Source organism: Rosa rugosa, chromosome 2 (assembly GCF_958449725.1).
Source record: "Rosa rugosa chromosome 2, drRosRugo1.1, whole genome shotgun sequence".
Taxonomy (NCBI): Eukaryota; Viridiplantae; Streptophyta; class Magnoliopsida; order Rosales; family Rosaceae; genus Rosa; species Rosa rugosa.
Window position 1 is genome coordinate 71,939,138 of NC_084821.1, and position 26,290 is coordinate 71,965,427.

Sequence of the window (26,290 nt, forward strand, 5' to 3'; positions counted from 1 at the left end):
AGCGACTTCGTGGTCGTCGAGTTTACTCTGTTTTGAACCTTTGGTTCGGTGCTTTTGTTTATTTATTTATTTTATTGTTTTTTTTTTTTAAGAAAAGGGGTATTAATTCCGTTTAAGAAAGACGGACAAAAAAAAGGGTAATATGTATCTAGTAAATGAGTGTGTACATCAGTACATGTGTATAAAATTTTCCGTTCAAATTTCCTCCAATATAACCACAAAAAATAAAAATATATAAAAATAAAAATAAAAAATACGAGCAAATGAGTGCACTCTGGAGTTCGATCAATGATTTAATTAGACCATAATATATTTCGGACAGGATCATGTAATTGCCATTTTGGCCAGGATATGTATTTAATTAATTATTTAATCCTTCCCTTGGATCATCCGTTACTTTCCCTTATTTTGGCCTTAATTAGAGAATGCAGACATGGAAGAAGTGACACAGTGCGTTGCTAATCATGGAATATTATGTTCGAAACTAGGCAACTAGCTAGCAAACAAAATAAAGTACACATTGTTATTCTCTCGATCAATTCTTGTAGCTCAAATTGTCTGAAAGGAACCAGCTGGTTCTTTGAATTCCTGCTTTCTTTAATTGCCTCATATATCTGAACTAACCTCCTCGATTTCCAGTCTTCATGCATGTTCATCTTCTCCAACTCGCTAGCTTATGTCTACGGCAATAATCCGCACCATTTATGGCCGTAAGTACCGTTAATAATTCTCATCATTATCCTAGTAATTCTTCTACATTATGAATTAATAAAGTTGACCCCTGACTAATATTTATATCGGACAATTAATATTTACTATATGCGTGTACCTATTCTCCCTCCCTTGATTGATTTTTTTCATTACTTTCGTATACTGTATTAGCATATATGAATTACGTACCTTCATCTTCTTCACCAAACTCCTCTCATTTGTTCTGAAAATGAGTACCTCTGATGAGCAGAAAAGATCTCATGTCCCGAAATTCGGCGATTGGAACAACAAGGGCGGCAATGTACCATACACCGCCGTTTTTGACAAGGCCCGCAAAGGTAAATTGAAAGATGGAGTGAAGATCATGAACCCAAATGATCCGGAGGAAAATCCAGAAGCTTTCACCACCATCGACGAGAAAGAGAAAGTGAAAGAAGGGGTGGTGAAGATCAAACTCCCTATCGTTGCTGAAGAGAATCGAGACTCCTCGGAATCTGAATCCATTGCGCCACGGACGTTGTCACATATTAGTCGTGCTAGTTTGAGTCACCGCCGCCGCAGGAGTGACGAATCGGAGCTATCTGTCTGTAGTGAAAAGATGAGCTTCGAGTGTAATAATTCATCACTTATACTGCAGCAACGGAGACAACAACGGTTGCGGGAGAAATCTGAGAAAAAGAAAAGTACGGATTCATCTTCAAAAAGAACTGGTTCAACTGAACATCATCGCAAACATTCTAGTATTACTGATATTGACATGATTGTAAGTTTTCTATCTCTCTCTCTCTATTAGTCTCTTAACACACATATATGCTAATATACATCAAGATCGATGAAATTGAGTAATTTGATTATTAATATATACTGTGACCTCTAAATTAAAAGAGATCATGGATCACGAGAACGAGAATAATAGACAGCGATAAATATGTTATTATTCTCCTCACTGTCTCTATATATAATGTTTTGTACATGGTATATATACATATTCTTGTTCACAACAAAATAAAATACATATTCTCGTTTGCACATGAACACCAGTGTCATTTAATTAATACTCAAATGGTGTAGCAATATTATGAAGTTTGCAAAGTCTGCTCCAACCTAATCTATAGACACGATTGTTTAGTTTGGTTTGTTTCTCTAATAATTAATACATGAAATATTCCACTCTGTTTTTGTGCAATTAAATTCTGCAATATTGTGACAGCCAATACCAAAATTTGGGGATTGGGATGAGAGCGACCCAAACGCTGGCGAAGATTATACATACAAATTCAACAAAGTGAAAAATGAAAAGAAGAATATATCTGAAATGTTCTCAGCTGCTTTGTCTTCAGAACCAAACAATGGTGTTAATACCAATAATCATGAAAAATCTTTTTCCATATCAAAGGTATATGTTCTCGAAAAGAAATTTTCCTATCACCCCAAAAAGTGTACGTAGCATGTTAATTTTCTGTTATTTAATTTGATCCAGCTTAATTTTCTTGTGTAGATTTGCTGCTTTCATCTATTTCCAAGAGGAAGGGCATGATTCGGGCATGGCTTTGCTTCTGGCTATTCAAATATTGTCACAAGAAAATAAAGTAACTGGTTTTTTTCTTTTCTAGCTCTCTGGCTATTTGGTCTGGCAAGCGAAGAAAGGATTAACTATAAGAAATTAGACTAGATCGATGTTGATTTTCGGTCACGGACATCCACTTCTTTTCAGTTTCTGTATTCTTGCCATTCACTTATAATTCTGTGGTTAATTTAATGATTCTTCATGACTGTTTTTTCTCTTGTTTGCTGCAAACTATACTTCAAATTCTGTATTCTGAATTTAACTATTCTTGATTGTTGCTTTTCTCCTGTTTGTTATCGCATTACCAAGCAAAACAATCAAGTTTGTAATATATATTTGCGGTTTGCTACTCATCGATCCTTAATATATAGATGGAAGCCTTTCTTAATTACTTGGGGATCGATCCTGGGTCAGAAGAGCCCTTTGTACCTAGTGTGATCAACTTTACCACACTAGACTGACCAAGACCTCCCCACTCCACACTCTACAGGGTCGAGCACTCGAGCTTTCTTGACCTTTTAAGATATTGCTTAATTATTCTAATTGGAGCTTGGTGTTGGTTATCTAGATCTATAGTTACGCACTTATGCTAGCTGATTGTTATATTGGTCTGGTTTATCTATTGACATCATACTAACTCTTGCTTACATATTTCGATTTCTCTAGCTAACTTTTGGATCGGTGTAGGCTCGTGTCTCGTAGCAAAATTGCACTTGAATTTGAAACCCTTCAAATCATCTTAACCTCAACGTAAAAAGTGGAAAATGCTACCACTATCAGGAGAAAAAAAAAATGGTATCCGGAAATAACTCAATCCTTCTTTGATTAAGGGTGAATGTCTGGTGCAGCATACTTACCATAATTACCCGCATGGTAATCAATAGCAAATATCCTTAAACTGAACCGCGAGGTTTGCTTGGTCTCTCTCGAACTCTATTTAAGGGGTCCCCGCCTTCACGTACTCGATCATCTTCTTGCCCTAATCTGCTGTTGAAGTTCTCTGCCATCGTAACTTTGTAAGACGGTGTGTCTTTCGTCTTCAAAAGCCTACACACGTAGGCGCGTGAAACCCTATGTAGATATAGACGTTCGAAGTCTAACATTATTACTTGTTTTGTTGTAATTTGTGTAGAGATGAAGGTGGTTGCTGCTTATATGCTGGCTGTTTTGGGAGGGAACACCAGTCCCTCTGCGGATGATTTGAAGAAAATTCTTGGATCAGGTATGATCTATAGGCCATTTTTTCTTGTATTTTTGTTTTTGGGTTTATGATTGCTTCAAATCTTTCAGCAATGTCTTTTTTTGCTGGGAATTTTCTTTAATACGGTTTGTTTTATATGTTCTTGCTTCAATTCGAATTTGGAAGTTTTTTTCTTTAGCAAATGCGATATGGTTATTCAGCAAGTGCTTCTCTTATATTCCTGATGTCCACCAATGCCTAATATGTTCTTTCCATTTTTTGGTTTGGCCCTTATACTGTAATCTTGGAGGCATTCAATATGGCCACAGGTAGAATAAATATATTAGATTAGTTTTGGTTTGTTTTCATTTGCAGTTGGAGCTGAGGCTGATGACGATAGGATTGAGTTGATGTTGTCCCAAGTTAAAGGTAAGTGTATCACCGAGCTAGTTGCATGCGGAAGAGAGAAGATGGCATCTGTTCCTTCTAGTGGCGGTGCAGTTGATGTTGCCACAATTGCAACAGGTGACGTTGCTCCTTCTGCTGAGCACAAGGAGGAGAAGGTTGAAGAGGATGAAGAGTCCGATAATGTAAGAGTCTTAATTTACATATTTGTAAGTAGTAAGTACATGTCTTGGTAAAAATGTTTCCTTCTGAACTTATTCGTAAATTATTTTCAGGAAATTTTCACCCTCTTTGACGACGAAGTATGAAGAGTTTGTAGGAAACTCAGTTAAGAGTACTTGTAAAAGGAGGATATGCCATTGAGGTTCTAGTTGTAATTGCGCATTTGGTTTTGTTATTGCCATTGAGGTTCTAGTTTGTATCCATATAATGGATAATTTTGAGGCATAAACAGTCCTACTAAATCATGACCATAATGCATACTCGCAGCAAAAACAACCGCACGTTACTAAACAGAATGTTACTCACAACCAATCATTTTAAAAACAATGTATTAGTTACAAGATCAAGCTACTATTAAGTTACTGATGTAGATCGTACCTCGCTTCTGGGTTGGGCGCGAGATCGGAAGCAATGGCGTTAGGCGGTGATGGTTTCGGGCGGCGATGGCGTTGTGAAGCTCAACGGCTCTGCGTTGTGGAGAGATGATGGGCTGGGCTTCACTGTTGGGCCTTGGCTACATATCCTGTAGGGCTGTGGTTTATAGGCCCGGGCCTTCACTTTGTCTTTGGGCTAAGTGTTGGTCCTAGGGCTACTATTAGGTCTGTTTTGGCCTCCAAATTAGATAGAATTTTATCTTTCTAAGTTATACCCTATTTTTTTAGGGATCTATGCACTTTTGTTTTGTTTTTGTGCCTATTTACTATGTATGTTCATAGTTTATAGGCTTGCTGAATAAGTGAGCACTGGTTGTCTAATGGGTGGTGCTAGCATATCACGGCCTAAACTTGCCCTAGAGTTGGCAAGGGAAGGTATGTATCCGTGCCATTCTAGCTTGAGATGAATGAATGATTTGGTTAAAAAAAAAAATATTAAGTTACTGATGTTACTCTTGACTTTGGAAGAAAATATATTGTGGGAAAAACAAAATATTAGCTCTGATAAGCCTCCAGAAGACTCATATCTAATTTATATGATTCTCAATTTGCACCATACCAATACAATTGGTACCTTACTTTCTAGCTCACTAATTAAATTGAGTAATCTTATTCTCGAAGAACCATGTTCTTAAGCCCCATTTGGGATTGCTTCGCTTTTTAAAAAAATCAGCTTTTGTTTAAAATTTTAGATTTTATTGTGTTTGGTAAATAGATAAAAAACAGCTTTAATTGAAAATTATAGGTCACTAGCAGCAGAATTTAGAAGCAGCCAAAAAGTTGCTTTTAGAAACTGCTGTAGATCAAAACACGCTCTGAAGTTGTTTTATGTATTGACAGCTTTTAAAAATATTATTTACCAAATACGAAACTGTTTTAATTCACAACTGATTATTCTTACAACACGCAGCAATAATTTTTTTTAAAAATGTCACAGCAATTCCAAACTAGCCCTTAATATATCAGACCGAAAAATAAATAACAAAAAGAAACACATAAATATTTTAAAAAATCAAAATTATAAAATATATTTTCACCAAAACTTTACCTACAAATTTGAACCCCAATCGGCCGTCTTTTTTGAAAAACAAAAAGAAAAGCCTTGTTTTCGTTGTGGATAATGATTGGCAAAATCTTTGCTTGAATTCAAAATTCAAATTATCTTAAACCTCAACTAAATAAAAAATTCAAATAATTGCCTCCATTATTCGCACAAACCGACCAAAATACACTACTACGGCCTCCACCGACTTATCCTGCGCTTCATTTCACTCTTGGGCCCAGTCTCAACATCAAACGGTCCAATTTCATCCCCCATGATTATCAGACGGCCCAAACGTAACGTCATTCAAATCCATCTGGACCCTTTCACATTTATTCAAGCGCCAAAAACTGGTTCCCAAAAACCGATAAGAACCACTCTCTCACACTTTCACTGTGACTCTCTCTCTCTCTCTCTCTCTCTCTCTCGCGGCGTTTTGAAATGGAGATCGGGTCGGGTCCGATCGGGTCGTGCTCGAAAGAGCAGCAGAAGATTTACAGGGACTGGTTCAACTTTGTCGATTCAGGTATGTATCTATCTATCTATCTATCTATCTTCTTCTCCTTCCTTGTTTCGATTTCTAATGCGACGCCGTTTTGGATTGAATTCGTACTCGGTTGTGTTTTGGTCCTGGTTTTCAGATGGAGATGGAAGGATTACTGGTAACGAAGGCGCGAAGTTCTTCGCCATGTCCAAGCTTTCTAGGCCCGAACTCAAGCAGGTTCTTCTAGTTTCTTTGATTTTCTCACTGTTTGTTCGTTTTGGTTTTGTTCGATTTCTAAGTGTGAAGTGTTAACTTACCATTGGAAATACGATTTAGTGGTTAATGTGCTTTGATTGATGTATGTGTTACTCTGTTACTAGAGAAATGTGTTACTCTATGCAGTAAATTTTGGTTCTATTTTAGTTTGTGGATTGAAATTAGAGCATGATTGTTTGAAAATTGAAACTATTTAGTTCCATTGATTGAAACTAGGGCGTGATTGTTTTGAAAATTGAGGCTAACTCTGTGTGTTATCAATTGTCGATGAAGGTTTGGGCGATTGCTGATTCGAAACGACAGGGTTTTTTAGGGTTTACCGAGTTCATCACAGCAATGCAGGTAGTATAAATGTTTTTGGATGTTATATATTAGATATTGTGATGGAATCTCACTTTCGTTGGTGGTTGGAATTTGGCAGCTGATTTCCTTTGCGCAAGATCATGAATTAAGTCCAGACATCCTCAAAGCTGAAGGCAAGTAGAAGATATTTTTTTTCTTTTTTCTTTTGCTGGCGTTTTAGATATATAGAAGAATGCAGCATATACAAGTACATGTTAACTAGGTCTTGTTCGTGTTGTTTCCCAATCAAGAATTGGAAGGCCTATCTTTGAGGTTGGCTAGAATATAAACCTTGTTCTTATTTAATTGCAGTTGACTGGGAGAACATTAAACCTCCAGTGATCGAAGGTGTGGATGCTTTAATAGCTGTAAGTAGTATTCCTTTTCCTCCTCGTGCTTTTTATACAAACACTGTTAAGTTTATTTATAACTTTATTGTTCCTATGTCAACAGAAAACTAAGAGTTCTACAACAAATGGAGTTGCCCTGAATGGTTAGAAAGTTCTTTCTACCTTTGCGAGTCAAATTCTTTGATCTTTTACTAAATTACTTTATTGGTTATGATGTAGGAAATGGAATCACTCCTAATCAACCATCAGCTGAACGGACTACTTCAAAATCAGTGAAGAAAGTGAGTATATGTGTATCCTTCCACAGTTCCACTAGTGATATTTTTTTATTTTGGTTTGTTTTCTTTCGAACTGCTGCAGTGTTGTCTTTCCACAAACTGTGATGCCAAGTCCTCATTGTTGGATTGCAACTTAGAATTTATTGAACAAGAGTATTCAGTTTCCCTTTATTCTATTTTATGGCTATTGTACTTGTAGACACCTAACCTGAATGTTGGTAACAAGTATACCTTAATCTTGCTCCCAGTCTTGGGTAAAACTGCTTTTAGGTTTTGTTCTGTTTCTTAATAAAATTTCTTCTACTCTATTAGATCCACTTGTTCTTACATGTATGTAAAGAGACGTCTTCACTGTTCCATATTGCCTGACTCTTTTTGTTTGTCTCCTTTGCAAATTTCCTCTTCAGCTACCTCTGAATGCAGTTACATCTATAAGTGATGGCTTGAAGAAATTGTACATTGAAAAACTAAAACCACTGGAAGCTGCATATCGTTTCAATGATTTTGGTAATCCATTACTGGTGAGTATTCTCTCATGTTCTAATGTCATTTGATTTGGGTCAAATACAATTTGCACATGTTAGCATATCATTTGGTTGAGGTAGAAGAACTTTTGCTAGACTTGCAGACTGATTTATTTTTCTGCAGACTAACAGTGATTTTGATGCCAAGCCTATGGTCATGCTTTTGGGTCAGTATTCAACTGGAAAAACAACATTTATAAAGCATTTGTTAAGATGTAACTATCCAGGTTGGTTAAATTGTCTTCTTATTTTTATTTTTGGCATGTTGAATACTCTTTACTCTTTAGGCCTCTAACACTCTTTTTTGACAGGAGCTCATATTGGGCCAGAGCCTACAACCGATAGATTTGTTGTTGTGATGGTATAGTTGTTGCTCTCTTGCTTCCCTTTTAAAACTCAAGTGTTTCACATTCTCAAAAAAAAAAAAAAAAAAAAAAAAAAAAAAAGATGTTTCATTGTCTCTAATAGACCTGCGTTTTGTACAGTCTGGACCTGATGAAAGGAGCATTCCTGGAAATACCATAGCTGTTCATGCAGACATGCCTTTTAGCGGTCTAACAAGTTTTGGAGGTTCATTTCTGTCAAAATTTGAGTGTTCCCAAATGCCTCATCCAGTGAGTCTTGAAATTTTAAATAAGTACTAGTTTATTACAAATTTCTTTGATTTTATCGTCATTACAATAATCATCCTCCATTGACACTTAAATTTGTTATATAATTGTAGTTGCTAGATCAAATTACACTTGTGGACACTCCTGGGGTTCTATCTGGAGAAAAGCAACGAACGCAAAGGAGTTATGATTTCACTGGTGTCATATCGTGGTTTGCTGCAAAATGTGATCTCATCCTTCTTCTTTTCGACCCTCATAAGCTTGATATCAGTGATGAATTTAAGCGTGTAATTGCATCTCTACGTGGGCATGATGATAAGATTCGAGTGGTTCTAAACAAAGCAGATCAAGTTGATACTCAACAAGTATGAATGCCTTCTAGTTTTTATACTTTGGCCTTGCTATTTTACCGCTGTTGATAAAACTTTCGACTTGCTAACCTGTTGTTTACCTTACAGCTGATGAGAGTTTATGGGGCATTAATGTGGTCACTTGGAAAGGTTTTGAATACTCCAGAGGTTGTGCGTGTTTATATTGGGTAGGCATTTTGTCTTTTGAGTTTGCTAATTTCTTTCAGATGTTAATTAGATGCTTAATTTATTTCATTCAATATTCTTATATCTCTCGACTTGGCTTCGCAGCTCATTTAATGATAAACCTGTCAATGAAGAAGCTGTCGGCCCCATGGGTAGAGAGCTTTTTGAAATGGAACAAGGTGACCTCCTTGCTGACCTGGTTGATATACCAAAGAAAGCTTGTGATCGCCGGGTAAGATGATAGTGTCTCATTTTTCTGTCTTCTTTTTCGTGGGTGGGATATACCAAAGAAGAGGTGCTTTTCTTCTCGATTTGGATTGAATTCATGAACTGTATGTACTGATAATCTGTCTGTTTTCTTAGTACATGTACTTTATAAAGTTTTTGTTAAGAAAATATTATTGAAGTCTACTGTTACTGTCTTTATAATGTTTTCAAATCTTTATTTCATGGATTCTTATGGTAATGCTTTTGCAGATCAATGAATTTGTGAAACGTGCTAGAGCTGCAAAGATTCATGCCTACATAATTAGCCATCTTAAGAAAGAGATGCCTGCAATGATGGGCAAATCTAAGACTCAGAAGCGACTCATGGAAAATCTTGAAGAAGAGTTCGCAAAGGTAACAAGTCCCACCTCTTTTCCTCTAATCTTCTATAGTCTTTCAAGTTGTACTTACTTGTTACGTATTTCAAACAGGTTCAGAAAGAGTTTCATTTACCAGCAGGCGACTTTCCAAATGTTGAACAATTTCGAGAGGTCTTGAGCAATTACAACATCGACAAATTTGAGAAAGTGAAGCCTAAGATGATTCAAGCTGTAGATGACATGCTTGGATATGAAATCCCGGAGCTCTTGAAGAATCTCAGAAACCCCTATGATTAAAATTGTTATTACTGAATATTGGACTCTAAAGTGTTCTAAATTCCTTCTTGTTGTTTGAATACTTCTGAGAGTTTCATTCTCAAAGTGAAACGGTATCCTAAATCATGTAAAAATATGATTCGGCATTTAGTCTTAATGCTGAAAGTTTTGGATTTTTTATGCTGGATCAGACTTCATTTTCAATTCCAAATGTTTCTCTTTGGTCTGAAGTGAAGTTCTGTTGATGTATTTATTTCTGCCACTTCTGAATCAATACTTGAGATTTTTTATTTATTTATAAGAAAATACTACAAAAGATTAAATAAAAAAGCCTTTAGGGGAACCCGGTTCTAAACAGTTGAATAAAATGGCTCTAGAAGCTTGAAACGGTATGGTGTTTTTCCAAATCCCGCCATCTGGATAAGCATGACTAATGCTGGCAATTGCGTTAGCAACAAAGTTTGCTTCTCTGAAAACATGCTTGAAATAAATGCAATTGAAAGCCTTAGCAATGTGTTGGATGTCATAAACAATCTTCATCAATCTCCATGAAGGATTAGTCACACCATTGACACAATCAATTACAAGCTTTGAGTCACCTTCCACATAGACATTAGTGAAATCTTTATCTTCATCAATCTCCATGAAGGATTAGTCACACCATTGACACAATCAATTACAAGCTTTGAGTCACCTTCCACATAGACATTAGTGAAATCTTTATCTTGCCAAAAGAATGCTATCTCGGAGAGTAAGAGCTCCCACCGTGGGAACTGAAATCTCACCGATTCTTCTAGCTTATGCATGATAGGTTCTCCATTACAATTTCGAATAACAAAATCTCTTGCAGCAGAATTGTTGCTTGAAACAGAGTCGTCAAAATTAATTTGACGGATTACTCGAGGGAACTGGTTGCCATCAATATATGACATTGTATCTGAATTCTATTTATGAAAAATCACTCACTCTTCTAGCGTATGCTAAGATAGGTTCTCCATTAAAGTTTTGAATAATGAAACCTCTTGCAGCAGATTTGTTGTTTGAAACAGAGCCGTCAAAATCAATTTTATTCGGCCAAAAAAATAAAAAGCCATAATGAAAAATCATCACAACAAACTAAAGAAAATAAGGGAAGGGAAACCAAACAGCCACAAAGAGCTATTAAAGCTGGCACTCATGCATGAATAAAAGCAGACCTTGCTGGGAGGTCATCAATCTCCAGAGAAAGCAGACGAAGATATTGATTATGTTTAGGGTTTAGGGCTCGTCCTGCTTAGCTAAAAACAACAACTACCCGTTTGGAGTCACTAAAACAGCCCTTCTTGGGTTAACTAAGGTATAAATTACATGGTTCATGTTTTACCTGATTTATTATTCCGCAAGCACACATGTTTGTCTGCTTATTCTTTGATGATCTTACTTAGCCTGAAATGGCCCCGATACTCGTGTAAATTGTGTTGCTCCTGGTTTTGTGCCTACCAACTTTGCTTCATACCTCACAAGAACTCCCGCTGTGGTAAGTATATATATGGAATAGGCCACACTGGGGTATTGGTCCGAAGCATCTTGGCCATTTTTCTTGTCACTGACTCGATTTGGGTAATGTTTTGCAGAGGGAAAAAATCGAGCAGCATACTCTACTAAAGGGGCTTGGTGCGACTCAGGGCCGGTCCTGAGCTTTTTGATGCCCAGGGCGAAATTTTTTTTTTGTGCCCAACTAGCCTAGAATAATAGACATGTAATGATTCTTTCAAATGTCATACTCTATTACATAAAGAAACATTACACAACAGGGTCGACATAAAACCAAAAACCCGTATAAAAAAGTTTACAAATCATCTAAAATGATGTATTCTTGCATTTCTTGAAGCAAAATCATCAATTATCTTTTCGTAGTCAACATTTGCCAACATATTTCTTTCAATGGTTAAAATCGCTAATCCATTCAGTCTATCTTGAGTCATGGTAGTCCGAAGATAAGACTTCAATAACTTCAATTTTGAAAAACTTCTTTCAGCGGATGCTACAGTCACCGGTATAGTCAATAAAATCCTGTAGGCAACCATAACACTTGGAAACATATCCATTTTCTTTGCAAACTCCATAATTTGAATGGATGTCCAAGGCCTATCTGTTTCATATGCCTCATTCGGCAACATCTCCTACAAAATTTATAACTCATAAGCAAATATTTCACATCAATATCAGAACCCTCACCATTTCTCAAAGCATTTTCAAGATTCAAACAACAGCTTTTCAATTCATCATCATCCAATCTCTTATCCCTTCACTTGCTAATTGACTTCTCAAGCGAGCTGTTTTAAATAGTTTACAACAGAAACAAAAAACTTTATCCAGCTTTTTTGAGTAAATCAACCATTTTCTATCAAGAGATTCACCATTTGGTAATTTTCGAACATAAAACTCAGAGGAAAAGTGCCGACCTAATTCATCCTTAGGAAAGTTGATATTAGTTTCTGTAATAGGTCCTTTTTCTACAAGCAAGTCTCTCATTTTTGAATCTAGACAATCCCAAACTCTAGGATCAAAAATATTCAAATCAGCTGATGATTTCAAGCACTCAAGTTCATTGGCAATAACTTCATCATGGCAAGGATTTTCATTATTTTCTGATTCGTCACTTTCATTTTCACCTATATCATCAAGTTCTTCGTTTACCTCATTCAGATTTTCTACAAACTCATTAGAGTGAATTTGTAGTTTAGGTTCATTTACTAAATTCTCAACATGATTTTCAATAGATTCTTTTGTTTCTGTAACAAAATATTTATGTAAAGATCCCCGTTGAGATTGAATAATTTCTTCTTCTCTTTTCTTTCTTTTTCTTTTTTGAGAACCTGAGAGTTGTTTCGGAGGAAACATTATTGAAACTAGCTAGACAAAACTCAAACAAGCAAGCCAAAATACTAAACAGTCTAAACTTTGAATGATACACACTAGCATAGAAGTGATAGAACAATAAAACCTGGAAATCTGGAAATCTGGAATCAATCCTTTTCCTTCTTGTTTTTTCTTTTCTGATCGAGATTGACTTGCATATCCAACTTCTAATTGCACCTAACATTGAAAATCAAAAATCGAAAACTGATGAATGAGTAGGTTGTCAGAAATCATTTTGAATGATAATTGATAAACAGTGGAGCATAGAACAATACCTGGAAAATGGAAATCTGGAATTGAGTAGTCATTGCAACCAATTTAAAGAAAACACTTGCTGGGTTTTAACGTTTCGAACTTGGGAGAGAGAGGGAGAGAGCAAGACAGCTATGACTCTTGGTCTCTTGCAGTTTTGCCGGCAATATGCTTTTCAGAGGCATGATACCAATTCTCAATAAAGCTATGGCCTAGGTGCCCAAATGCCCGGCACTATTCCATTCCTTTCCCTACATTTGGGGCTTTTTCTTCGGATACCACTATAAATTAATACCAAATGGCAGACACTTTCTCATTCCCTTCTCTACTTTTAAAATTTTTCTTCCACTATCGTTCCATTCCATACATATATAATTTTATATAATTAAATATACAATTATATATATATATATTTCTGTTTGTACATATATGTATAGTTGTATATATAAAAATTGTGTGCCCCCACTTGCTCTTGTGCCCTGGGCCGTCGCCAAGGCCGCCCTTGGGCAGGGCCGGGCCTGGTGCGACTGAAGACATGGCTGCTGCCGCTGCATTTTTGGCATCTGATGATGCCTCTTACATTACAGGACAAACTCTGGTGGACTGGTGGTGGCTGGAGGGATGCCAACAAGGCTCTAGTAGACTAGTTCCCCTCTTTGTATATGCGTTTGTTACTGCCTTAGAAGTTACATGAACACACTATCAGTGATGAACCTTGGAGGAAATAACATCAGTAAGATTCACCATTAGCAACTTCAGTAAGTAAAATTTAGGCTTGATGCTGAAAGTTTTGGATTTTTTATGCTGGATTGGACATCTGACTGCATTTTCAATTCCAAATGTCTCTTTGTCTGAAGTAGAGGTGTCAGGTGTGTGATGTATTTGTTTTTTTTTTCTTCTTCTTTTTTCGAATTAGTGTGTGATAAATTTGTTTCTGCCACTTCTGTATCAATATACATGATATTGTGTGTTAAATCTATTTATGAAAAATCACTCTCTAATACTCTAATAGCTTGACAAGCTGTCCACGTTTCATTTTGGAATGTAATGGCTCATGTCATGAGACAATTACCCTATTGAAATTGTGAGCGGTATGAATGTTGAAAACTAATTTGATAAAAAAAAAACGACGAATCCTAGATGAAAATAAAAACCTTATAGAAAAAAAAAATACTTAGAATATCTGTTCGGCAAAATCTTCACATAAAAACATCACCCTCATGTAAGGAGTTTGCGTAGGCGAAAACTTCAATTTTATATACAACTTATGCCAACAAATAGTGCCTCGGCCAAATCTTCACATAAAAAATCAAAATATAAGCGGACACACACAAATCAAACGACTTCTTCATTACCAAAATCACCATTAAACATGAAAATATAATCACTTCAAGTAATTACCTATTTGAAGGCATTGTTTTATATGTTTGCAAATGAAGAATGCAAGATCAAGATCTTGCCCAAAAGAATCAAGAATTATGAATTTTATCATCTGTTTTTGATATTTATAAGCAGTCAACAAGAAAGAGTGACGTTGTTTTTACCATAAGGTATATTCCGTAACCATTGTAATAATTCGGGTAGGAAGGAGGCAATAAATCTGTTAATATGAGCAAAGCGGTCTCATCCTGCTTTAGCTAAAGACAACAATTACCCGTTTGATTCCGGAGAAACCCAAGCAAAAACCCAAAATGGAGAAGACGACGATCGGAAAGAGATTCGTCGGCAAAGTAGCTCTCGTCACCGCTTCTACTCAGGGCATCGGCTTCGCCATCGCCGAGCGACTCGGCCTCGAAGGCGCCTCCGTCGTCATCTCCTCCCGCAAGCAGGTTTGGTTCGAATTCCACCTTTTCAGAAATTCATACGCAATTGTAATCTGTGTTTCGCTCCATCAAGTTTTCTTCTTTATTCAGTTTGACTGTTCTGTTCTATGGAATTGGATTTACTTTCATCCTTAACTAGAAAAGCTATTGAAATCTTGCATATCGTTATTGTAATAATTTGTGTGGTTATTAGCGGAACTGGTTGGAACAGGCACAGTTTCAGTTGAGCTAAATGCTATGAAGTTTGAATCATGATTTGCTTGTTATCATATCATTTCTGTTGGAAATTGAGTTTCAAGTTTTGTGTTGGTTTCGTGTGGGTATGTTGGTTTGAATTTTTGGTTATGTGTTTGATCAAATTGATTGCAGAAAAACGTGGATGAAGCGGTTGATCAACTTAAAGCGCAAGGAATTGAAGCTTTGGGAGTCGTCTGTCACGTGTCTAATGAGCAGCAAAGGAAGAATCTGATAGACAAGACTGTGCAGGTAACAAGACTGTTGATCTTGCACTCAGTATTAGGTTAAGGCACTATTCTTGGTACTGTGATTAAAATCTATGATGGGATGGTTTTTTTTTTTCCTTATATTAAGTTGCTGTGACAGTTTCATATGATTCTTCAATGTTATGCTGTTAAATGATGGAAGACTACTGGTTTATTTGCAGAAATATGGAAAGATAGATGTCGTAGTGTCAAATGCTGCTGCCAATCCATCAGTTGAGAGGATATTGCTAACCCAAGAGTCTGTTCTTGACAAGCTATGGGAAATAAATGTCAAAGCTTCTATACTTCTTCTAAAGGTAATTTGCTATAGGAAGATATATTGACCAGCTGCGTGTTCATTTTTATCCTGTCCGCATTTTCCATGTGCATAAATCTTTTGCGAAATAGGCAAGGTTTGATGCTACTTGGTAATTTAATAGGAAGCAGCTCCTCACTTGAAGAAAGGTTCTTCTGTTATTCTCATATCCTCAATTGCTGGCTTCCAACCACCAGCTTCCATGGCAATGTATGGAGTCACTAAAACAGCCCTTTTTGGGTTAACTAAGGTATATTTTCATGGTTCGTGTTTTACCTCATTTAATTATGCAACAATTCCACAAGCACACATGTTTGTCTGCTTATTCTTTGATGATCTTACTCTAGGCCCTTGCGGATGAAATGGCCCCAGATACTCGTGTAAATTGTATTGCTCCTGGTTTTGTGCCTACAAACTTTGCTTCATACATCACAAGAACTGCTGCTGTGGTAAGAATATGTATGGAATAGGCCACATTGGGGTATTGTTCCAAAGAATCTTGGGCATTTTCCTACCTGACCTACTCGATTTGGGTAATGTTTTGCAGAGGAAGGAGCTCGAGGACAAGACGCTACTTAAAAGGCTTGGTACAACTGGAGACATGGCTGCTACCGCTGCCTTTTTGGCATCTGATGATGCTTCTTACATTACAGGAGAAACTCTGGTGGTGGCTGGAGGGATGCCGTCAAGGCTCTAGTAGAGTAGACTAGTTCCCCTCTTTATCAATGCTTTCGAAGTTACATGAACACACTTTATCAGTGTTGAACCTTGGCGGAAACATCAATAATATTCATCATTAGCAAATTCAATAAGTAAAATGTAGCAATTTTCATTTATGTCTCCTCTTTAGAGTATTTTCCTCTGGCAGAACGGCTCTTAACATGTTGCGCTGTCGGCCCATTTTAGTTTAAATCTTTTGAAAAGAAAGGGGAGGAATTGAAGATTTGAAGGGTTCCCCACTCAATAATTGAAATCATGTTGGTTCAATATAAGTCTGGTAAGAGCTTATTTTGGCCACTGAAAATATATATACTTCTGGCATTTGTTGGCACATACAAATTATACAAGATTAGACAGGAAGCAGTAGGATACATGCCATGCTTATTGCTTACAATAATATTAACATTAATCACATGGCTACAAACAATACAGATTACCCAATAAGATTCCAGATACTTAAAATGAAAAAGAAAACCACAGAAACTTCACTCTACTTTTTGTGCTAAATTTGAGCATCAGAAGAAACAAACTGTTTCCGAACCCCTTTGGGCACGCTAAGAGTATGACTTATGTACATTACATCATCTAGGGCGTGGGAACTTCTTTTGAGGGTAGTAGTAGATATAGATCACTTCGCCATTAAGCATAGCATTACCAGCTTCACAATTTACAGCATACTGATCCCCGAGTGTCGTGAGTGTGCTAACCTTGATTAGTACGTGATCCTCAGTCTTTCTGCCCTGCAACTTTAGGCGAAAATTACATATGTACCTCAGCGCTTGTGGTGGTACGTGCTTTTCCCACAGTACACCCTTCAAATTTTACTTGCAAAATCCACTTCCAAACAAAACTATGATGGAACTGTATCTACACAGGAACCACATCAGCATCCTGAGTATCATCACATGTCAGAACGAGACCTTCAACATACGTTGGGAGAAGGCAGCGTAACCATTGAAAGCCTGTCGAGACAGGCTGCACTGGAGGAACAATCATGACAACATTGTCATGGCGTCGGACAACCCCCATCACACTTACAGTACTTCCTTCTTTAATATACCTGATAAAGATTACAGAAGAAACATATCTCAAAAGCCTATAATAAATTGGAAAAATAGTACATCACAAAGCATGCAAGTTCCAGTTCACTTTACAAGTTAGAACACTATTAGGAGTCTCTAACCATGCAAAAGGTTGACAGGGTGGAAAGCGGAAACAGAAAAGTGGTATACCCTTCTTTAAGGCGCATTATACGGTCATCACTAGAGAGGTTGCGCTCAGCGAGCCAGCGTAAAAAACTAGGAGATAGGTCTCTGTTTTCTTTAGTCACATCCACGATAGTGGCTGGTTTAACAAATGGCGCAACCTTGGCCCCATATCCCGCCTTCACTAATGCTCTTAGCCCAGATTGGAAGTCCGATATGTAGAAATCAGCCACATATTTCTGTTCAAAAGGACAACATAAATTACTTTCTCATATCAGAGAATAGATGATGCTTTCTCTGAACAAATGAACCTGATTAAAGGTAAATAGAAGACATTAGAAATGTATGTGGAAAACGTATTATCCCCTTGATAATAGTTTATGCAAGAATTTCAAATGATTTGCACACTGACTAAGGTAGCAAAATGACGGATGAATATGTAGGTGCAAGCTATACCTGACCATATTCATGTGTTTTATAAGGTCATAACCTGATTTAATCTGGTTCAAAATACCGCATGCCTAAAGCTCAACTTAATATACTAAATAGACATGTCTATGCATGCATATAGTTATTGTGTCTACTTCGCAAGGCGCACAATAAGCATTCCTCAGGCTTTCAAACATAAAGACGTCTGATTTATTTTTCTAAGAAAAAGACATGTCTGATTGAGTACAGTACCTTTTCAAATCTTTATCATAAGTCATCATTAAGCAAACTTTGAAACTCAATATACGCGGAGCATATAAGCACAAAGAGTCTGACAACTAACCTCTGAATGATTAGATTTTTTATTTGTGGACTTGCTACCGCATCCTTGAGTTTCACATAATTCTGTGGAAACATATACACACCTAGGTACCCTTTGGTAGGATGATTCCAAAGGAATGCTGCCACAGGTAACAACCTACATAAATAGATATCCACAACTCATTAGTAGAGATGAAAACAACCACAGAAGAGGACTAAATGCTTAACATAAAGGCAACGAAATAACCATACTCTAATTATAATAAATTGCTCCAATCAGAAACTAATGTACAACTATGCTCCAAATGAAATTCAAGGTCCAGCTAATCGCATTTATCATGATAAATTTTTATAATCAAAGCTGCTCAAAGTCTCAAACCCAGATTCCCTTACACAAGTGCCAACAATAATCAAACCCCTCTATATTAATATACATAAGAATATCGTCAAAATTAAAAATTGACCACTGAGCTCCCAAACAAAATTTTTAATCACTTTTCAGCAAGCATATATATATATGCATCAGCAAGCTCAAAATCTTGCAAAATAAAATAACAACAGCAACTGAGAGTGATGGGAGTGAAATTACCCCAGTAACCTTGACGAACTGCCCATCTATGGCTCCTCTGAGCTCAGCATCAGGGTAACTCCTCACAAAACCTAGCAACCCTCGCTTCCCCCACACGTAATTCCAGACAATCACCACCCCCACCGGCACCAAAACCAGCGCCACCGCCACCAATATCACCCACTTCTTCACCGCCACCATCAGAAACCCTCCCACCAGCAAACCCATCGCCACCACCACCATGAACACCCACACCACCGCCTTCGAAACCCGAAAATTCACCTTGACGTCATCGCTCAGCGCCGTCACCGCCGACCCGTACACCACCTTCTTGTTGTTCATGGACGCCGTCTGCTCCAGCTGTCCCGACGACCTCCTGGGCCCGCTGGGGAGCGGGCCCGAGCCCAATTGGCCGGAGGTGATGAGCCCAGTAGGCTGAAGCTGCGGCGTCATGGGCCCGGACGATTTCTTGGATATCTGACCCGAATTGGGTCCTGATCGGACCGATCCGCTGTTGTGCTGCGAGGAAGAGGAATGACGGGAGGGCTTCAACGGAGGTGGGTGGTCCCCGATTTGGATGTCGAACATTTTCCCGAGCTCCCCGGATTTCTTGACGTCACCGCCGGTGTAAGGCATGGCGCGTGAGCCCATTGTCGGCCGCTCCTTGAACTGCTCGGGTGGACCCGACACCACCAGCCCGTTGCTGAGCTGGTGAGATGGGATTCGAGAACCCATTACAGGTCGCAGTAGTATAGTGCAGTGTTAGCAGAGAAGAAGAAGAAGAAGAGAGAGAGAGATAGTGGGAGAGTTTGTGTGAAGTGAATGGTGATGGTGGAGAGCTGTGAAGGAGAGAGAGAGAGGGAGTGTGGGGAGAGGAAGGTGCTGAACTCAAATGACGGAAATGGGGCTGAGGCTTTGTGATAATGACGTGGGTACCCCCGCTGTCTTCAAATAACGGTACAGCACTACAGCCCATGTTAATCACCTGATTAAGTTTGATAGCTTTAATGTGTCATTATGTCCACGTCCCACTCTCACTATACTTACTAGTCTTTAATTTTACCTTTTTACCCGCCAGCTCTAACCGTCCACAAACCCACCACTACCACACCGCCCGCGGCGGCGATCGGACTAAGCGTCTCTGCAAAAAACAAAGAAAATTGTGTGAGCGTCCAATTATTTCATGTATTTATTTCACATGAAAAGATCTACATTGGGTGTTGGTGTTGATGAACATGAAAAAAAATATCGATCCGGTTGCTTTCTTATAGTCTCCATTTCTAGATGGTGGATTAGGCTAATCAGACTTGACTTCTCTTGTCAGACGAATCAGAAAGTCCAACAGCTATTTATAGCTTGATATAATATTTTACTGTTTATTATTGATTGATCAATCGGACAAGCCTATTAGTATTAGTAAGACAATCCGAATAAAAATTTCCTACTGAGTTAGGAAACAATTGTTATCAAAATTTCTCCACCTCATTTTTTTTTATGGAGTAAAATTTTTGCTCTTGCCACGAGAGTCAAAATCCAGAAACAAACAATCCAATGGGGCAATTACTCTCCAATCTGCAAATGATCTGGGTATGATCTGTCACAGTCAATGTTCATGGAGTTAGAGCTAGACCCACTAAATTCAATTGGCCAGAGAGAGAGAAGGAAATGAAAATTGTCATGGGGTCTCCCAGCCTAGATATGCTTTGGCAGAAAATCTTAAAAGATTGATACATTTTCCTAATATGAAATCCAGTGCCTAATTCTAACTATGGAACAAGATCAAAATTCAAAACCCTCTCTCTAATGCAGTCGGTGGCACGGACTGTTAATACTTCCAAAACTATGTAACCGGTAAACCGGGACGCCGACTGATGGGCCCCCACTGTCCGTACCGGAAAGGGACCCGGCCGTCGTTGGATCAGATTGTGATGGACGGTGATGAAGGCCACCAACCAATTGGTGCTCTTTTCCTTGCGCAACACAGAGGGAGTTAACAGTGGTTTTCCTCCCAGAAGGGGCGTCGCTGTCACAACTTGTGGTTCTTGAGTCTGACTTTTAGGAGCAAAGATGTTGAAAGGGCAATGTCGGAAATTGCATTGATGCGCCTCCGTCTCCAAAAGTTGTAAACGGAGACGGAGATGGAGATGGAGAAGAAAACGAACAGATGTCTTATACTGTGAGCTTCGCAAAAACTTTATTGTAATCATTAAGTCCGAATAATTTTTGAATACAATCGTTCACTTCAGATTATGAGACAGTTTTAAGTGTCAAGAATGTCACTCAAACGACACGTACTTATAAATTAAATTATGAAAATTAATGAATCGGACAATATCATATGTCACAATTCTTTGCCCAAAAAATATTATATAGTCGTAAAACTAACATTACATAAATGAAACGGTTATAGTTTAGGTGATTGATTCGTGAGTGAATGTGAGTATTTTGTTGGTGGTGAATTGAATGGTGGTAAACTTGGCAGCTAATTTTATTTCTCCAAAACTAAATTTACCAAATTTTGAAGGCTAGTTCCGTCACGATATAGCAGTGGGCCAGGCCCAGACGTAGCATTGGATAGTTTGCTATGGTGGTAAAGCTTGTCCACTTTTCCTTTTGCAAGGGATTTCTTTGTTTGCATCTTTATTTGGAAATTACGTTTTTTTGGCTGCATTTTATGAAATTGCGTTAGCTTCTGTAGTAGCTTTGCATCTCCCCTTTTAGTTCTTTATTCTTCTTTGAAGATTGAAATTGAGAGCTTGCTTTTTAGGCTTTTAGCTCTATGTAGGTTCAAACTTATCTGTATCATCAAATTGACGATGTTTTGCATAGTATTCTTTTATGTTAAAGCCGATCAAACAATATAAAAAGAATCTGCTTAAAACTTCTTTAAAAGAAAAGGTTCTTAAACTAACTTTTACATAACTTCATATATAAACCAAAATGTATAACAAGATTTTTATCATTTTTTTTTCTTTTAATAATCGAACCAAATTTGACCGGTTCTATTATCAATCTAAGTTTTTAGTTTAGGGATCAAGTTTGGACTTCACTTTTTTATATAATTCTGTTAGATAAACAATACCAGAACGATATATAAAATCTAATTGGCATATCTTTCTTGACCAATTTGAAGTTAATGCTCTAACTAATAATCATGGATCATGACGATCAACTTCTAGTATTATCTTTATGATTAGTTGTTCAATAAAACTATATATAGCAGATTAGTAGGTGATATATACACTAATTTATACTAGAAACCTTAGGCGTGAGGTCATGCATGCATTAGGTATCAATATGAATTATTAAATGAAAGTTATGAAGGGGGTTTGGTTAATAAACTATCACAAACTAGGATCTTTTTTGAGGTTTAATTATCTCACGTATTGTTAAGCATGATTAAATATAGCAAATTGGGAACTTTCTTAGCTAATTATGGGAAATGGGATTGTCGGTGCAACAAGAGAGAGTACCATAATGAGGTTGTTTTAGCAAGTAAAACGTCATCTTCTTCAAAATTAAGATCCTGTTCAAATAATATGGAGCATATGATATGATTGGGGATGGACAGTATTATATCAAATCAGTCACTCTTATGAAGTTGATTTTCTTCTTTTCCTTAATATTGGGTCCTAGGATGGACCTCAATTTGGAAAGAGCCAAATTTCATGTTTGTTTATGACAAAAATAGTTGGTTTTGGGTCAAATTAGGCAAGTCCTAATCTAATTTCATGACTCATATTTAAAGCCCATTTGAATATTTGGGCTTAGCCCAAAGTTTCAAAGGATTTGGTTCAACTTGAGGTGATCTGATTTCATTTCCCTATGCATGAAATTTTTGTATTTGACGTTCATAGGTACCTCTCATTTTCTCAACTTGGGATGATCTGATTTCATTGCCCTATATATCATCTTCTACTATGGTCTTTTAACTAGTTTGTTTAACTTGAATATTCAGGTTGCAACATACTAGCTCTAATACAACTCCCATTATTTCGCGACGAGTTTTTCATTTCTTACTGTTATCACTTTATTCATCGATGATATTTACTTTAATTCGAATATGACATATGAAGAAGACCATATTTAGAAGGGTTGTTAAAACCATAGAAGGGTTGTTAAATTATTTTCTTGTAGAAGATCCTATTAATGCAGTAATGTCTATGAGGGCATTGCATGAATTATCACCTACATTCACGAGGACACATCAATCCTCTCGAAACTTTTCTCAAGGTGTAGTGAACGGTTTCGAAATTGACAACACAGAGATGCAAAGTAGGAGACCATTTTATGGGAAAGCTCTTTTTAGCTACAAACTTTACTTGGGTATCTATATCTAATCATGTCTTAGAAAACCCAAGTGATTACGAAGTATACTAGTATACGGAGAGACGTGAACCAATGGAAGCCAAATTGGACCATTGAGGGGTGTGGTCAATGCAATTTTGTAGATCTCAACATCCTCTGATTATAATTACTTCAATAAAATGCATAATTTTAAATTATGAAAAAAATTTCGATGCACCAACGGTGCAAGTGAATAAGCAATTCCAGTAAATCTAAGTCGTTGATATTTATAGACATTTTTTTAATAATAAAATAATGTACTTGATGTTATATAGTCGTTCATTTCTGTTAGTGCATAAGGACATTGATGCACTGAATACTATTTCTTAAACTATACCAAATAGTGGATACGAGAAGTTTATCTCTTATGACTTTGCCAGTGAGGTCATGTTTAACGTTTTTATTTTTCCTTTTTTTTTTTTTTTTGGAATTTTTTAAAGTAAACTCGTCAAAGAATTTGCTTCAACATTTAGAGTTGTTGAATACTTCATTGAATAGACACAGATTAGAAAACAATTGCCTTCACTAATACTTCTTAGAATCAAAATCAGATAATCTTGCGATGATAGTTTGGAAGTAGGCAATTGTCATTCGTACATCAATGTCCACGATGTATCATGTATGACTTGTAAGATCAAATATGGACATAACACATATCATCATAAAGTAATTGATGATTAGCTTAATATCAATCCTAGTTTAACATGGATACAAACAGTGAATCAATACTAGTGACTTAATGAAGTAGTGTATCAATTCATTAAGGATAGTAATCCATTGCTTAGTCGACAAGAAAGGCTATAAGTTGTGATACATTAGGAATCTAATAGTGAAACCTAAACCGACAAGGAATGCTTTAATGGGAAGCTTCTTGAGGTTTAAGTCTCATATATATACAGATGAATTGGTCCCTGATTACTACCACGACTATTGCATAAGTTCTGTCCATTGAGAAGCAAGTTGGTAAGTAACAGAAGACCATATTCAGTGATCGTGTTTAGCAGTTGCATAAGATGGAATCCATGACTGTTATTGCTGAAGGTAAGCCTTAATCCTATTATGATTGTTGTGCATATGTTGTGAGCATGTAACTATGGTTTTACAATTGGTATCAGAGCATAGGCTCACAAATATGAAAAATCGTTTTAGGGTTTTGCAAAACAAACATAAATTTTTTTAAGGGTTTTTGCTTTACGGGTCAAGTAACTGATCAGGTTACTGACCAAGTCACTGGTCATGTAACTGATCAGGTACCTGACCAAGTAAGTAACTGACCAGGTAACTGACCAAGTAACTGGTCAGGTACCTGATCAAGGTAAGTTACTTAAGTCGACTGTTGCATCTGGTTAATTATAAAATTCACGCTTCCGCTATGATTTTTTTTTTAGCAGCAAATTGGGGAAAAAGCAAAAACAGGTTTTTCTGTGAAAATTGTTTTCGATTCATAGCATGATAATTAAAGTTTTGATTGTGCCCAAGAACCCTAGTAGCATTCCCGGCGTGCGTTAGGCTAGAGTAGATGGTGACCGGATGAAATTTACAATTTCTTGATTGTTCTGTGGTTTCTTGGAATCGAACCAATTTGGTTATGCTTGAATATGCATGTTGAATTGATTGATGATGTGGTATTGTATCTGTGATTGTGTGAACTTGTATGAAGAACAAAAATCTCCCAGATTTTGTTTACACGTTATTAAAATTGACAGATACAAGAGCTTAACTTTCTTACAAGGATGAATCTGGATAGAATGTAAAGTAAAAGAGCTCATATGTTTTGTGGTTTTCTGTTGGCATAAGTGATTATGATGCACAAAGCATCCTTCATTGATGTTGGCAGAAAACATTGATCAGGTACGTGTAACTGGTCAAGTAACTGACCAAGTAACTGTACCTGATCGAGTAACAAAACTGAAATTGTGTTTTGTGTTTTAAAACTACGCTTCAATTTTATCTTCCAAAGAAGTGGTCAAGTGTGGTTTTAGAATACAAAACAGCAGTATGCATGCTTGATGAAAATAAATTCGGATACTTAGAAATTTTTCTTCTGTCTAAAGATGTGGATAAATTTCTTTGGATAACTTGTTTTCATTGAACATGGCATATTGATAAAGAACTCCAGGATATTAAGTTTCTGCTCAAAAGTGATGCTTAATATTGTTTTTGTTATGGACTGACATGAATGCAAGTATGGTTGTTTAGGTTTTCTGTATGTTCTTGTTTTGGTTACTTAAAGCTAAATAAAACACAGAAAACTTAAACATATTTTCTTTACAAACTGAGAACTCACTCGAACTTTTGTTTTGCTCCTTAGGTAACTCTTACATGAACTTGAACAGTGTCTTGATGTTAACTGGAACCAACTATAGAGCTTGGCTAGACTCTGTGGAAAATTATATGGGAATGCATGAGAACATAGACTACTGCTTTACTGAGGATAAGCCTGAAGAGTTAAATGAAAAGAGCACCAAGAAAGATACTGACCTTTACAAGAAGTGGCATAGATCCAATAGAATGGCTAAGAACCTCATCAGAACATCTATGTCTAAGACTGTCAGGGGAAGTATAGAAGAGCCTGAGCTAGCATCAGATTTTCTGGAACTCATAGGTGCTAAGTTTAAAGAAAGTAAAAAAGCAGAAGCAGCTAGGCTAACCAAGGAGTTTCATGATTTGAAGTACATGGGTTCAGGGGGAGTTAGAGAACATATTATGAAGATGATCAATATAAATGGCAGACTCAGGGAACTCTTAATGGGGGTTAGGGATGAGCAAGTAGTGCATTATGCACTACATTCCTTGCCTAACAGTTTTAGTCATCTTAGGACCAGTTACAACTCTCAAAAGGGAAACTGGACTCTAGATGAACTTATATCCATCTGTGTGGATGAGGAATCTAGGATCAAGGAAGAAAAGGAACCTGCTACAACCATTAACCTCATTGAGAAGCCTAAAAGGAAAAAGCCCCAGAATAAGCTCAAGCCTACCAAAGCCATAACTAAGAGTTCAACAGCTGTAGTGGCCAAGGAAAACAGGCCATTCAGGTTCAAGTGCTACTTTTGCAAAAGAGTAGGACACATGAAAAAGGACTGCACTGGCTATAAGAA

General features: G+C 37.1%; 5 protein-coding genes and 1 long non-coding RNA gene across 9 annotated transcripts; 4 read left to right on the forward strand and 2 right to left on the reverse strand.

The window, feature by feature from the left end:
- The first annotated feature begins 470 nt into the window (after positions 1-470).
- LOC133728188 (RPM1-interacting protein 4-like) lies at positions 471-2,616 on the forward strand. Its single transcript, XM_062155596.1, has 4 exons — positions 471-710; positions 962-1,474; positions 1,922-2,107; positions 2,210-2,616. The coding sequence occupies exons 1-4, from the start codon at positions 705-707 to the stop codon at positions 2,246-2,248; spliced, it is 744 nt and encodes a 247-aa protein (XP_062011580.1). The 5' UTR covers positions 471-704; the 3' UTR covers positions 2,249-2,616.
- A 557-nt stretch (positions 2,617-3,173) lies between these two features.
- Positions 3,174-4,903, forward strand: LOC133733624 (large ribosomal subunit protein P2B-like). Of its 2 annotated transcripts, none has more exons than XM_062161267.1 (4): positions 3,174-3,302; positions 3,411-3,500; positions 3,834-4,048; positions 4,139-4,902. In XM_062161267.1, the coding sequence occupies exons 2-4, from the start codon at positions 3,413-3,415 to the stop codon at positions 4,169-4,171; spliced, it is 336 nt and encodes a 111-aa protein (XP_062017251.1). In that variant the 5' UTR covers positions 3,174-3,302; positions 3,411-3,412; the 3' UTR covers positions 4,172-4,902. The 2 variants fall into 2 exon arrangements, with proteins under 2 accessions (XP_062017251.1, XP_062017252.1); XM_062161268.1 differs by having other exon boundaries at positions 3,184-3,294; positions 4,139-4,903.
- A 1,009-nt stretch (positions 4,904-5,912) lies between these two features.
- Positions 5,913-10,000, forward strand: LOC133733625 (EH domain-containing protein 1-like). 3 transcript variants are annotated; one of them, XM_062161270.1, is made up of 16 exons: positions 5,913-6,087; positions 6,203-6,282; positions 6,595-6,663; positions 6,743-6,797; positions 6,976-7,031; positions 7,117-7,156; positions 7,233-7,294; positions 7,699-7,812; positions 7,940-8,042; positions 8,127-8,176; positions 8,301-8,429; positions 8,540-8,791; positions 8,885-8,964; positions 9,068-9,194; positions 9,440-9,583; positions 9,686-10,000. In XM_062161270.1, the coding sequence occupies exons 1-16, from the start codon at positions 6,003-6,005 to the stop codon at positions 9,725-9,727; spliced, it is 1,488 nt and encodes a 495-aa protein (XP_062017254.1). In that variant the 5' UTR covers positions 5,913-6,002; the 3' UTR covers positions 9,728-10,000. The 3 variants fall into 3 exon arrangements, with proteins under 3 accessions (XP_062017254.1, XP_062017255.1, XP_062017253.1); XM_062161271.1 differs by having other exon boundaries at positions 9,689-10,000; XM_062161269.1 differs by having other exon boundaries at positions 5,914-6,087; positions 9,661-10,000.
- Positions 10,001-11,648: 1,648 nt separating this feature from the next.
- On the reverse strand, positions 11,649-13,499 carry LOC133733626 (uncharacterized). The gene is made up of 2 exons (XR_009857808.1): positions 13,002-13,499; positions 11,649-12,903 (listed from the first exon to the last, which is right to left on the reverse strand). It is a non-coding gene; the product is annotated as an uncharacterized LOC133733626 (long non-coding RNA).
- Positions 13,500-14,578: 1,079 nt separating this feature from the next.
- On the forward strand, positions 14,579-16,435 carry LOC133729969 (tropinone reductase-like 3). Its single transcript, XM_062157591.1, has 6 exons — positions 14,579-14,807; positions 15,171-15,287; positions 15,466-15,600; positions 15,724-15,849; positions 15,947-16,048; positions 16,147-16,435. The coding sequence occupies exons 1-6, from the start codon at positions 14,670-14,672 to the stop codon at positions 16,294-16,296; spliced, it is 768 nt and encodes a 255-aa protein (XP_062013575.1). The 5' UTR covers positions 14,579-14,669; the 3' UTR covers positions 16,297-16,435.
- Positions 16,436-16,668: 233 nt separating this feature from the next.
- LOC133729967 (uncharacterized membrane protein At1g16860) lies at positions 16,669-19,755 on the reverse strand. The gene is made up of 4 exons (XM_062157590.1): positions 18,864-19,755; positions 18,297-18,431; positions 17,552-17,763; positions 16,669-17,379 (listed from the first exon to the last, which is right to left on the reverse strand). The coding sequence occupies exons 1-4, from the start codon at positions 19,575-19,577 to the stop codon at positions 17,187-17,189; spliced, it is 1,254 nt and encodes a 417-aa protein (XP_062013574.1). The 5' UTR covers positions 19,578-19,755; the 3' UTR covers positions 16,669-17,186.
- Between the last annotated feature and the right edge of the window lie 6,535 nt (positions 19,756-26,290).

What these genes read in the sequence shown, in the direction of transcription:
- LOC133729969 (XM_062157591.1), top strand. Translation starts at nt 14,670, where the DNA reads ATGGAGAAGACGACGATCGGAAAGAGATTCGTCGGCAAAGTAGCTCTC. An exon ending in CTTCTATACTTCTTCTAAAG is followed by an intron (nt 15,601 to 15,723) that starts GTAATTTGCTAT and finishes GTAATTTAATAG; the next exon opens with GAAGCAGCTCCTCACTTGAA. An exon ending in CCCTTTTTGGGTTAACTAAG is followed by an intron (nt 15,850 to 15,946) that starts GTATATTTTCAT and finishes ATCTTACTCTAG; the next exon opens with GCCCTTGCGGATGAAATGGC.
- LOC133733624 (XM_062161267.1), top strand. Translation starts at nt 3,413, where the DNA reads ATGAAGGTGGTTGCTGCTTATATGCTGGCTGTTTTGGGAGGGAACACC. An exon ending in GAAGAAAATTCTTGGATCAG is followed by an intron (nt 3,501 to 3,833) that starts GTATGATCTATA and finishes TTTCATTTGCAG; the next exon opens with TTGGAGCTGAGGCTGATGAC. An exon ending in AGGATGAAGAGTCCGATAAT is followed by an intron (nt 4,049 to 4,138) that starts GTAAGAGTCTTA and finishes AATTATTTTCAG; the next exon opens with GAAATTTTCACCCTCTTTGA.
- LOC133729967 (XM_062157590.1), bottom strand. Translation starts at nt 19,577, where the DNA reads ATGGGTTCTCGAATCCCATCTCACCAGCTCAGCAACGGGCTGGTGGTG. An exon ending in AAAAATCTAATCATTCAGAG is followed by an intron (nt 17,764 to 18,296) that starts GTTAGTTGTCAG and finishes CCTTTTGAACAG; the next exon opens with AAATATGTGGCTGATTTCTA. An exon ending in ATAATGCGCCTTAAAGAAGG is followed by an intron (nt 17,380 to 17,551) that starts GTATACCACTTT and finishes AATCTTTATCAG; the next exon opens with GTATATTAAAGAAGGAAGTA.
- LOC133733625 (XM_062161269.1), top strand. Translation starts at nt 6,003, where the DNA reads ATGGAGATCGGGTCGGGTCCGATCGGGTCGTGCTCGAAAGAGCAGCAG. An exon ending in GTTAAGATGTAACTATCCAG is followed by an intron (nt 8,043 to 8,126) that starts GTTGGTTAAATT and finishes CTTTTTTGACAG; the next exon opens with GAGCTCATATTGGGCCAGAG. An exon ending in GTTCCCAAATGCCTCATCCA is followed by an intron (nt 8,430 to 8,539) that starts GTGAGTCTTGAA and finishes ATATAATTGTAG; the next exon opens with TTGCTAGATCAAATTACACT.
- LOC133728188 (XM_062155596.1), top strand. An exon ending in TTACTGATATTGACATGATT is followed by an intron (nt 1,475 to 1,921) that starts GTAAGTTTTCTA and finishes ATATTGTGACAG; the next exon opens with CCAATACCAAAATTTGGGGA. An exon ending in AATCTTTTTCCATATCAAAG is followed by an intron (nt 2,108 to 2,209) that starts GTATATGTTCTC and finishes TTTCTTGTGTAG; the next exon opens with ATTTGCTGCTTTCATCTATT.